This window comes from Pristiophorus japonicus, chromosome 16 (assembly GCF_044704955.1).
Source record: "Pristiophorus japonicus isolate sPriJap1 chromosome 16, sPriJap1.hap1, whole genome shotgun sequence".
Taxonomy (NCBI): domain Eukaryota; kingdom Metazoa; phylum Chordata; class Chondrichthyes; family Pristiophoridae; genus Pristiophorus; species Pristiophorus japonicus.
Window position 1 is genome coordinate 120,983,862 of NC_091992.1, and position 12,784 is coordinate 120,996,645.

The 12,784-nt window shown below is 42.4% G+C and overlaps 1 protein-coding gene across 1 annotated transcript in view; it reads left to right on the forward strand.

Moving 5' to 3' along the window:
* timp2a (TIMP metallopeptidase inhibitor 2a) overlaps positions 1–11,927 on the forward strand; it is a 66,155-nt gene extending 54,228 nt beyond the window's left edge. The window contains exons 4-5 of the mRNA XM_070857767.1: positions 3,096–3,220; positions 8,341–11,927. Of these exons, the coding sequence (XP_070713868.1) occupies positions 3,096–3,220; positions 8,341–8,538 (323 nt within the window). The 3' untranslated portion in view covers positions 8,539–11,927. The remainder of the gene's footprint in view (positions 1–3,095; positions 3,221–8,340) is intronic.
* The last annotated feature ends 857 nt before the right edge of the window (positions 11,928–12,784 follow it).

Here is a 12,784-nt window from a genome sequence, read left to right on the forward strand (position 1 = left end):
TCTTCAACTGTTGCAGCCTATGTAGTGAAGGTGTTCCCACAGTGCTGTTAGGGAGGGAGTTCCAGGATTTTGACCCAGCGACATTGAAGGAATGCTGATATATGTCCAAGTCAGGATGGTGTATCACTTGGAGGTGATGGTGTTCCCATGCACCTGCTGCCCTTGTCCTGCTAGCTGGTAGAGAATTGCAGGTTTGGGAGGTACTGCCAAAGAATGACACTAAGTTGGGTGACAGTGTGAGCTGCAAGGAGGATGCTATGAGGCTGCAGAGTAACTTGGATAGGTTAGGTGAGTGGGCAAATGCATGGCAGATGAAGTATAATGTGGATAAATGTGAAGTTATCCACTTTGGTGGTAAAAACAGAGAGACAGACTATTATCTGAATGGTGACAGATTAGGAAAAGGGAGGGTGCAACGAGACCTGGGTGTCATGGTACATCAGTCATTGAAGGTTGGCATGCAGGTACAGCAGGCGGTTAAGAAAGCAAATGGCATGTTGGCCTTCATAGCGAGGGGATTTGAGTACAGGGGCAGGGAGGTGCTGCTACAGTTGTACAGGGCCTTGGTGAGGCCACACCTGGAGTATTGTGTACAGTTTTGGTCTCCTAACTTGAGGAAGGACATTCTTGCTATTGAGGGAGTGCAGCGAAGATTCACCAAACTGATTCCCGGGATGGTGGGACTGACCTATCAAGAAAGACTGGATCAACTGGGCTTGTATTCACTGGAGTTCAGAAGAATGAGAGGGGACCTCATAGAAACGTTTAAAATTCTGACAGGTTTAGACAGGTTAGATGCAGGAAGAATGTTCCCAATGTTGGGGAAGTCCAGAACCAGGGGTCACAGTCTAAGGATAAGGGGTAAGCCATTTAGGACCGAGATGAGGAGAAACTTCTTCACCCAGAGAGTGGTGAACCTGTGGAATTCTCTACCACAGAAAGTAGTTGAGGCCAATTCACTAAATATTCAAAAGGGAGTTAGATGAAGTCCTTACTACTCGGGGGATCAAGGGGTATGGCGAGAAGGCGGGAAGGGGGTACTGAAGTTTCATGTTCAGCCATGAACTCATTGAATGGCGGTGCAGGCTAGAAGGGCTGAATGGCCTGCTCCTGCACCTATTTTCTATGTTTCTATGAAGCCTTGTCGAATTGCTGTAGTACACACTGAAGCCATGGTATGCCAGTGGTGAAGGGAGTGGATGTTTAAGGCAGTGGATGGGCTGTCTTATCAAATGGACTGCTTTGTCCTTGATAGTGTCGTGCTTCTTAAGTGTTGTCACAGCTGTATCCACCCAAGCAAGTGGAGAATATTCCATCACACTTCTGACTTGTGCCTTGTAGGTGGTGGAAAGGCTTTGGGGAGTTGTGAGGTGAGCCACTCTTCACAGAAATACCCAACCCCTGACCTGCTCTTGTAGCCACAGCATTTGTGGCTGGTCCAGTTCAGTTTCTGATCAGTGGTGACCCCCAGGATATTGATGGTGAGGATCTCGGTGATGGTAATGCCGTTGAATGTCAAGGAATGATGGTTAGACTCTTTTATTGGAGATGGTCATTTACTGACACTTGTTGCCGCGAATATTACTAGCCACTCATCAGCCCAAGCCTGGATGTTGTCCAGCTCTTGCTGTATGTGGGTATGGACTGCTTCATTATCGAAGGAATTGCAAATGGAGCTTAATACAGTGCAATCATCAGTGAACAGCCCCACTTCTGGTCGTATGATGGAGGGAAGGTCATTGAAGCAGCATATAGTTGGGCAAAAGACACTGCCCTGAGAAACTCTTCCAACGATGTCCTGGGGCTGAGATGATTGACCGCTAACAACCATCTTCCTTTGTGCCATGTATGACTCCAGGCACTGGAGAGTATTCCCCCTGATCCCCATTGACTTCAGTTTTACTCGGGTTCCTTGGTCCCACACTCTGTTTAAATGCTCGTTCAAGGGCAGTCATTCTCACCTCACCTCTGGAATTCAGCTCTTGTGTCCAGGTTCGCACCAAGGCTGTAAAGGAGGTTCTGAACTGTCAAAGTGCTTCTGGCATTACAATTGTTTCTTGAAGGGGGTCCTTGTAGGAATATGAGAAGGAACAATCTGAGCTGGAGCTGGAGAGAAATCAATTAGAAAGAAACTTGTTCAGAAGAATCACTACCCTATCCACAGAGGTTATGGGCCCAGAACAGCATTCTTGCAGTTCCTTGAGGTACATTGCTGAAGGAGGCTTTGATTCTCCAAGGAGGCAGTGTCAAGAATTGTGTCACATCTTGCAAGAAGACAAGCAGCCAACTGCAATGGCTTGGCATATAATTGTCTGTTGTGCTCCAGGTCACTGCAGCCCTGAACTTCATTGCCTCCGCCTCCTTCCACAGGGGTTATCATCCGCATCAGTCAGTCTGCAGTCCATATTCGTATTAAACAGGTGACTGATGTCTATATGCCCATAGACATCTGAAAGCAGCAGGATAGGACCCACTGGGAGATCATAATTGAGTTCATAGTTCCAAATCTCTGCCTAACTATGCAGGATGATGCATTTTTGAAAATGTTTTTACTTGGCGGACTGCAGAGCGGATTCCTTTGCCTCTGAAACTTTAACTTAAATCCGTCCCAGATTGGCGAGATGAAAGCGCCCTCTTTCTTACAGCTGGAAGGAATGAAATGGAATGATTTAGGCAAGTCTCTGTTCTGTTAAGGTTGAGTGCAGGTCTATATATTAGCATTCACATTCAGAGCAGCTGTAAGTATGCAGTAGGGGCTACAGTCCTGAGGTTGGGTTTGAGACATACTGGTGAAGCAGAGTAGAGCAGGGTACAACAAGTTGGGAAGTGTTTCATCCCCAGCACTGAGACCCCTGACATTCTTGAGCAGATAAAAAATGACCAGGAATCTAATGGAGGAGATCATGGTCTCCAATATTAAAAGACAAACAGTCAAGGCCTCAGATGTATAAATATGCACAAAACAAGAAGTTTTCGTCAACTTGACATGCTAAACCCAGTCAGTCTATTTTTTCTTGATTGTACATGAAGAAAAGAAAGGCAAAAAATCCACTGATCTTTGAAAATGATTTGGGTTCATTTTAATATATCCACAGGAAAACTGGGCAAAGATGGAAAGATGTTAATCACACTCTGTGATTTTATTGTGCAATGGGACATGCTAACTCCCACACAGAAGAAAAGCTTGAACCAGAGATACCAAATGGGGTGTGATTGTAAGGTAAGAGAAAACACATGAGATAATAAACAAGAAAATGCTGTGTGATGAGAACATTATTTGGGTGAAAATTGAGTCATGAATGCACAAGCTTGTTAAAGTTGGTGCATCTTCAGATAGATTGGTGCCTCGTCATGTCTTCAACTGCCCTGCTGTGAAGTGGAAGATATGTCAGTGGCGATCATCATGTGTACATTCTGATAGCCAAAATAGTTCACTGGAACAGTGTGTCCGCCAGGGACAAGTTTTTATTACAAATTTAAAATCTAGATCACTGCAAAATGCAAGTTAATTACATGCTGTGTTTGAAAGTGAAGACTATTGAATAAAATGAGAAATGTTGGATAGAAAGTATGAGCAAAGAGTTCTGTGGCTGCCTGGTTGCTTCATAAACTGAACAATGTGGTGTGGATTGAAGTACTGCCACTGGATCCTTTGCTGAGATCAGTCAATTGAACACAGACCATGGATCAAAGCTGGAACCTTACTGATCTATATGCTATTTTTAAAACCAACTTTGGAAACCACAAATCACATTTGTTTTACAACTGTTTTTTAGTGAAACATTTTTGTTTCAAAAATGAACAGGTTGTAACTTCAATCCATGGCCTGTGCTCAATTAATTGATCTCAGCACTGGGTCCAGGGGCAGTGCTACAATTCGCCTCGGTGTCCCTGGTCTAGGGAAAGTAAAACATCCAGGACTCCCACTGTCGATTATTTTTTTAACCCCTGAGGGAATTGCACATGTGGATGCCAATACACTTGCTGGACTCGGGTATGGCCAGTTGGCCAAAATTCCGGAGGGTCTGCCGTCAACATCTCCCAAGAGCAGTCACTACCTTCAGCAGAGTAGGAATTAGAGGAGAACATTTTCAGAAAAATCGTGATATGTACTTGGGATAAACGCCAACTGCTGTCCAAACAGTCTTCAGTTTAGATCTGGATAGAATGTTCACTTGAACATTGACTTGAATTCTTTTTTCTGGTTGATTTGTTATGCAGTCTAAGCTAGATTTTGGAGACCAAGGTTCACCATTGTGGTCGAGGCTTCTCTGCTCCCATATTACTTCATAATAATTACCGTTGATTGTCGCAGTTGTGAACAGTCTGTCCCAGGACACCAAGAGTAAGGTTTTGACTGCAGTTTCTGATGGCTTTAAAAAATAACAAGTTTGGGTTTTCTACAGCTAATTGCACTGGAATGGACAAATCTACTTTATATATATATATATATATATATAAAATGCTGAGTGGGTTGCAACATCTCATTAAACAATGTATTGAAAAATCATATGTTAGCCTCTCTCCATGGTCGAATCCATTGTGGAAGTGTCAACATCTACCTTTAGTGGCAGTTACACCTCTTGGTAGTGTTGTAAATGGCCCTTTTCCATTATAAATCTGTTAGGGTCACGTTAGCTGGAAAACCCGCTCCCTATTCCCCAGCTGAACGGAATTCAAGTGCCTGGGAAGGGAAAGAGGTAAATGTTTAGCTTCACCCACCTGCACCATGAGGATTTTCAGAGTCTAGACAGGTGGGGGTGAGGATTTTGGAATCTTTGGGGAGGGAATGTTTAGCTCACTACATAGAAACATAGAAACAGAAACTTTGTGCAGGAGTAGGCCATTCGGCCCTTCGAGCCTGCACCACCATTCAGTAAGATCATGGCTGATTATTCACCTCAGTACCCCTTTCCTGCTTTCTCTCCATACTCCTTGATCCCTTTCGCCGTAAGGGCCGTATTTAACTCCCTTTTGAATATATCCAATGAACGGACATCAACAACTCTCTGCGGTAGGGAATTCCACAGGTTAACAACTCTGAGTGAAGATGGTTCTCCTCATCTTGGTCCTAAATGGCTTATCCCTTATCCTTAGACAGTGACCCCTGGTTCTGGACTTCCCCAACATCGGGAACATTCTTACTGCATCTAACCTGTCCAGTCCCGTCAGAATTTTATATGTTTCTATGAGATCCCTTCTCATCCTTCTAAACTCCAGTGAATACAGGCCCAGTCGATCTAGAATTGTCGCTCACTCCCACAGTGAACGTTTTGGCTCTCCCCTGCCCACATTCAGCTGAAAATCTGGACTCCTGCTCCTCATTCTGTTAGTTTCCAGCCTTTGTTTCCCCTGCTTTCTCTCTCTACTTCTTCCCTCCCCTCTCATCTCCTCCTCATACATCTCTTCTCCCTTCCTTCATCCCCTCCTCTCCTCTCGCTTTCCTTCCTCTATCCCTCTTCTCTCCTTCTCCTCCTTTGTTCTAGCCCTTCCCCTCCTCTCTTACCTTGTCCTCTCCCTTACCGTTGCCTTTTTCCTCCTGCTTCAGCCCCCTGCCCCCCTCATAGCACTACATGACCTCAATACTACACTTGCTCTTGAATCTGCGGGGGCGGGGGTGGAGGGCGGGGCTGGACAGATGCCTGTCAAAAAAAGAGCAGTACAAATAGTTACATCGATTAAACTACCGTTTCTTCCATGGGAGCAACTTTGAGACAAATATTAATGAAGTGTTTTTAATACAATGGACACAGCAAGCAAGCAAACATTCACATTGCAGTGCCTCTGAAACGGCGTAGGGTACAGCAGACTCCAATGTCTATTATACATACAAAAGCAAAATACTGTGGATGCTGGAATCTGAAATAAAAACAGAAAATGCTGGAAACACTCAGCAGATCAGGTGGCATCTGTGGAGAGAGAGACAGAGTTAACGTTTCAGGTCGATGACCCGTCGTCAGAACTGGAAAAAGTTAGAGATGTAACTGGTTTTTAAGCACGTGTAGGAGCAGGGAAAGCGGGGAGGGGAGGAAAGAACAAAAGGGAAGGTCTATGATAGGGTGGAAGGCAGAAGAGATTAAGAGACAAATGGGATGATGGTGCAAGGCAAAAGCAGATGGTAATGGGACAAGTTAAGAAACAAAAGATGAGTCTAGATAGGGTGTAAATGAAGATGGCAGAATGATCAACAGCTGCCCTATTATACATAGGTTGATGAGCAATTAGCAGTACCCAACATTTCATGACTGCCAGACTACAATGATACTAAAATAAATAGGGAGTGAAATTCATCATCGCCCGTTTGGGGCGGTAACTTTTGAAAGCTGGGAAACTTAGCTCCAGGCGCTAATGCTTCCCAGCTTTCAAAACATTGGCTTTAGTGCTTCAGGAAGAAAATCAAGCACTCCACTTCCTTCTTGGAGCGCTAAAGGACGCAGACAGGGGGGGGAGACCTCATCAGCGCTGCACATTGGGCCGTGCAGCGATCCCGCACGGTCAGAACCATCGCGGGCAGTTAGGGAGTTAGCATGTCCCATTGCAAATACCGACAACAACAAAGGTAGGTTTTTTTTACTTACCTGGGCTACCTCGCCTTTAATCATCGCCGGCCGCCCAATCCACGCCTCCTGCAGCTGTCAGTGTTTTCGCCCAGCGCTGCTGCAGGGACAGAAGTGAATTTTGGGTCCGGGGCGATGCGCACAGTGATGACGTCACAATCTCCGGGCGCAGGAGATCGGGGCGCAACACCATAGTGTTGCCGCTAAATTCCCGCCCAATAGGACGGGAGTTGATGTCAGCACCGCGCCTGGTCGCAAAGGTATTTGCGCCCCGTTAGCGGCCCACCCATTGGGTCGAAAATGAACCCAATTTCTCTCCCATAGACTTTCTTATAAGAAACATGAAACTCCTTTTCTGTCACACCTTGTACTCGGTGCCTTCTTATCACGGAGCACCTATAGTGACCGACATGTGCTTAACTCGAAGCCCACCCAGTAACTGACCATGCACTCTGCAGCTAAGCTGTGGTAGAATGATTCATTGTGTGAATCCCGTTTAAGATGTTAAGTGTGCCATGGGTTGTAGTTGTAAGCTTGCCCAAAGACTTCATTTCCTCATTTATTTTGTTATTCATTGTTTTTGCCAGCAACATTTTAATTGGAGCAAACAGTCTTTGGGAAGACTGGCCAACAATTTCCCATGCTCATTATATGGTCAATAATCGCCATTATAATTCTTGGAAAGGCTTTTATTCACCATCTGCATTTAAGTACCCACATCTCCTTAAATCTCAGCTGTAGCCTTTTCAGGGCTGTTGCCATTCTAAGAGGTGCTTGCCTTGGCACAGTGGTAGCACTCTTGCTGGAGTCAGAAGGTTGTGAGTTCAACCCTCACGCGAGATATTGTGCACTTAATTTAGGCTGACACTGGGGCAGTGTTGTGCTGACAGAGGTGATGATGAGATGTTAAACTGAGGCCCGACCTAGTCAAAGGATAGAGCAGGGTGTTTTCCTGGTGTCCTCGCTGATATTTGTCCCTCAACTAACACTGTCAAAATAGATTTTGTGGTCATGTATCCCATTACTGTGCTGTGTTTGCCTACATAACGATTACTGTACTTTGGGACATCCTGAGGACATGAAAGATGGTATATAAATGCAAGTTCTTAATATTTATCCTGGGAGATCCCGTTGGTTTGGCTATTTCTAACTTGCGAAAACTTTAAGAGCTTTATGGTCAGCGGTCCTGCAATCTCGGCACCGAAAAATGTTATCTATGAAGGGCCATACACGGTAACGCAGCCATAAATTCAACACAGTGGCACACTAATGCATGGGTCTATGGGGCCTGTGTCCAGGGGCCACAGCCAATTGTGGGGCCCCTGCTTGGGGGTGAAGCCATGGCCAATAGGCAACCTGTCTGGAGCACAGCCTTCTCACCCTCCCCCCCCCCGCCCCCGATCCAATTGAAACTATAAGCTGTCCTTCAACACGCATGAGTCCTAGTGTTGGAGAGCAGCAGCCCATCCTTCTCCATTGGGGTGGGTTTTAATTGGTTGGGGGAGGATTGCGTGGAGGGTCTTGGTGCCCAGGGCCCCAAGTATTCTTGATTCGGCGTAAACACGAGATGCCTAACTGATCGAGATGTGGAAAATTGAACCGCGTCAAGGTAACAGGAACAAGAATGGTGTCAGAGCAATCCAATATTGCCATTGGCTAGCAATATAACCAATCTATAAGCGCATCAATAAAACAAGTGGGTTATTGTTGGCAATTTGCTAATTTTTTTACCAAGGAAGCTGTTCAACATCCACACTAATCTGTTTGCCCTTTTCCTCATTAGATCGTCAGATGTCCATCCATTCCTTGCTACATCACCTCTCGAAGTGAGTGCCTGTGGACAGACTGGGTGACCGAGAAAAGCATTGACGGACGTCAGGCCAAGCACTATGCTTGCGTTAAGAGGAGCGATGACTCCTGTGCATGGTACCGTGGTGTATCTCAACCCAAGAAAGAGTTTCTGGATGTAGAAGATCCATAACTTTATTACATCTAATTCACCATTCAACAGAAAATTCACGCAAAAACAGTGTTGTCTATAATCTGAAAAATGTAACCCAAATTTCTTCTGTCCAATATAGCAGGTCTGTTTGCTTACTGTCTGGTGATACCTGTATGTAACATGGCATATACTTATATTTTGCATTTTGGCATCAGCTGTACAGTGACTGTGCATTTCTCTGGCTAGAAGTAGAAATGCACTTTTGTTTGTTTTAGAAAGCTGCAGTAAGCTGAAAGTATTTGGTATAAGTCTGAATGTGTTAAAAGTGAGGATTGACTCCTCGATTTTTGTAAGTATTTTTAACCCCTTGAAGGCCTAGAGTAGTGCATTTGCATTCATGTCCAAAAATGACATTTTTCCCCATTTTATTTAGGAAATGCTGTTTCTGTGGATTCTGAACTCTATTCTTGATCTAATTTAATAAGTCTGTCACAATAACTTAACATAATACTGCAGTTGTAGACTTTGCATGATAGAAATATATGTTGCAAGCTGAAAAAGATAATCAATGCTGAAAGTGTTTGAATATTTATTCCTTTTGCAACTTAATAACTCTTCTTACTTCAATTATGGTTGTCACAATAATATACAATAGTAAAAATATTAACCAGATATGAGCCATGATATTGATTATCATTAAGGCCATAATTGTAATATGTATTGTGATAATCTTTAACTATTTTTTTATTCTTACATTTTTGTGTTCCATCAAGAGATGTTCATACTGGGAATGGAACTCTTACCATTTCCAGGCACCTAGCATTAGTTTCCAGCACTTCCAGTTCAGGTACAGCACTGCCAGATGCAGAATGAAGCTTCCTCTACTTTGTCCCAGCAACATTCCCCAGCCAACAACAACGTGCATTTATATAGCGCCTTTAACATAGCAAAATGTCCCAAGGCGCTTCACAGGAGTGCTATGAAACAAAATTTGACACCGAGCCAATTAAGGAGGTATTAGGACAGGTGGCCACAAACGTGGTTTTAAGGAGCGTCTTACAGGAGGAGAGAGAGAGCTAAACAGGAGAGCATCCTTACTGCACCAATGTTGACATTTTTGTTTTATTTCCCTCCCTAAACAAGATTTCCAATTTGCGTTATATTAGGAACAGTTTTGTTCTGTAGGCCCATGACTGTTAAGAACTGCATTATAATTGCACAAACTAGGATCCTTACCGTCAACAGAGAAAGGAGACTTTCATTCCAGCAGTCCTGGCTAGACCTGACCTCGGGTCCTGGAGATAAAAAGCCCATGTCGAACCCACTACATTGCCCAGTTGCCCACTTCAATCTTGTAATTATTACATGAATATGGTATTTCCACCCCCCATGCGCCCAAGAATTAGTTGTCAAAATGACCATTCTGCAAATTTGCTTTACCTACAAGCACTTGTCTGGAATACTATTGACATTCACAGTTAATGGAAATAAATTCTACCCTTGGAATTGTTAAGAAATAGCCAGTTTCTAATTTGTTAATAATTTACAGTTTGAATACTTATCATTCATCGCTAAAAAAATCAAATATGTAATCAGCAAAGAAAGCATACATATTTTCAAAGTTCAGAAATGACTCAACTAGTCATTTAAAATGATAAAAAGAATTCGATAGGGTAGATAAGGGGAAACTATTTCCACTGGTGGGGGAATCCAGAACAATGGGGAACATTAGAGCCAAGCCATTCAGGAATAAAACCAGGAAGCACTTCTTCACACAGAAGATAGTAGAAATCTGGAACCCTCTCTCCTAAAAGGCTGTGGATGCTGGGTCAATTGAAGCTTTTAAGACTGAGATCGATAATTTATTTTTGTTAGGTGAGGGTATTGAGGGAGAGGAGCAACAGCGGAAAATTGGGGTTGATGCACAGATCAGCCATGATGTTGAATGCCGGAATTGGCTCAAGGGGCTGTGAATTGCCTAAACTTGTTCCTAGTCCTTTAACTTCCTCACCTTCTAAATGATCCATCATATTGTGTTGAATTGGTTGCTGCAGTAGGTTAATTCTTGAATGATAATCATTGTTTTTTAATAGTTATCTAAATATATTCTTTGACTTTGCCGACAAAATCCAAGTCATTAGTTTATGCATAGCCCAGTGCGCTACAAAAATGATTGCTGTGGTAATGGCATTTCAGCAAATGCTAGAGATAGACCAATCATGTATTTGTTGGAATTACCAAGAATCAAAAGTAAATCCATTTTTATTAGTGTGAATTTTTGAACATCATAAGAAAAATTTGAAGTTATTTGTCGAACCTCCTTTATATGTATTTTTTAAATGTCAGAGGCAAGGTACCATGAAGGTTATGGAGAGTGTTAGGCTTTCGCTGTATAAATAAATACAAAGTTAGATAGCAAAAGAGCAAAATAGTGCAGATGCTGGAAATCTGAAATAAAAATAGACAATGCTGGAAACATCAGCAGGAAAGGCAGCATCTGTGGAGGGGACAAGGTAGGGTTCACGGTTCTGGTCGATGACCTTTCATCACATCCCCTGACCTGAAACATGAACTCAACCTTCTTTTCTCCACAGATGCTGCCTGGCCTGCTGTGTGTTTTCAGCATTTTCTGTTTTTATAAAAGTGAGATAGCATTATTTAAAAAGATTGAAATTTGAAAGAAATGCCTTTGTTTTGCAAATTAAATATTCTCTTTTAACTGTAGAATTTAGTTAGTCCTCAACATTATTTCGTTATCTCACTCACTGTGTTGGAAATGAGACGGTGAAAGTTCAGTACAGAGGAGGATGAATCACAAATTTGATTTATCAGAGATTTCAGTTTCGAGATACATTATTTGGAGGCCGATTGTTCAAAGCTTTATAACAAAAAATTGGCTCTGATGAAAAACATTGAAATATTCATATTCACCACTAGTACAGCTGCCTTGTAAATACCTCGTGGATATTTCTTTCGTAATTAACATTCTTTTAGGATTACCAGTATAAAATATGAGCTTCATTAACACTATGGATAGAATGTCACATACCAAAAGTTATTTTTCTACATTCTTGAAGTATCTTTGTACTTAATGCCCAGACGCTAAGATTTGATCTATTTCTTCTGTAATTCTTTTTTTTAAAGGTTTATTAATAGAATGTTTAACTTATAATTCTTTTAAAGCTATGCTTTTTAAGTAATACGTGTTCAGAAAATGCTGCCATAATTTAAGGCTTTGATGTTTTGCAATGATTGTTAGAAGAAAAAAAGTCAGAGACTTGCAATTTGTTTGATCTGTAAGCATATAAAAGGACGATGAGAAACATTTGCGCATGTGTTTGTTACTCTGTATAATTCATGTAGTAAATTCCATGTGGACTGAATTCATGGAAAAATACAGTATTATCAAATAAAGATTTATTACTATATATGTTAGTGACATGCTTTTCTTTTACAAGCCGAGGTTTTCTTTCCTACCACATGTCAATTCGATCTTACTGGATTCCCAGAATATGTGTGCAGGAATTGTAATTGCTGCTGTGGATCTGAGGAAAAATAAATGTTAGTTAAACAGGAACTAAAGTCAATTAAAATACTCAGCACATTCCACTATGATTCTTCGTTTACATTCTGTAAAGTGTCCCTGACAAAAAAAGAATTAAACTGAACACTTTGGCTTGGTAATTCTAAAATGGGGAGTTTAGTGTTCATACACACACAGCAGGTTATGGTGCCTTTGCTGTTTAAGATAAAGAGCTGAATTAATTGAATAATGTGGGTATCCTGCCTCCACACTGTTTTAACTGGATGAATAAAGCAGTCTGGGCTTTAGATCTCTCCGCAACTATCAAAATTGCCCAAATAGTTCCATGCAGGATGGGTATTCCTGCAGGGTTACCCGTCTCAAACATCAGAAACCCTGTGGGGCAGAGTTTCAGGTGACGATTCTTACTGTTGGGCTTTTGTTTAATTACGAGTGGACAGAAAATCGTGGGCCATGTGCCCACTGCTTCCTGATCTGTGCTCCCAGTGGAAGAAGGTTCATATCAGTCATGCAATATTGGTTCTAAATTGTAAAAATCCAAACCAAACTAATTGGATAAAATTCAATAGCAGCCCACGTGCTAAGTATTTTAATATTGGTGAGCTACCAATGGATAACCTGTTCGGCCAGAATCCAAAAGCCAACAATGTCTTAGATAGATACTTCAAATTATAGTATAAAATATTCACCCAGAGGCATCTCAATTCCTACTAGTCGAAGGGGCCGAAATTGCCCCTTTCC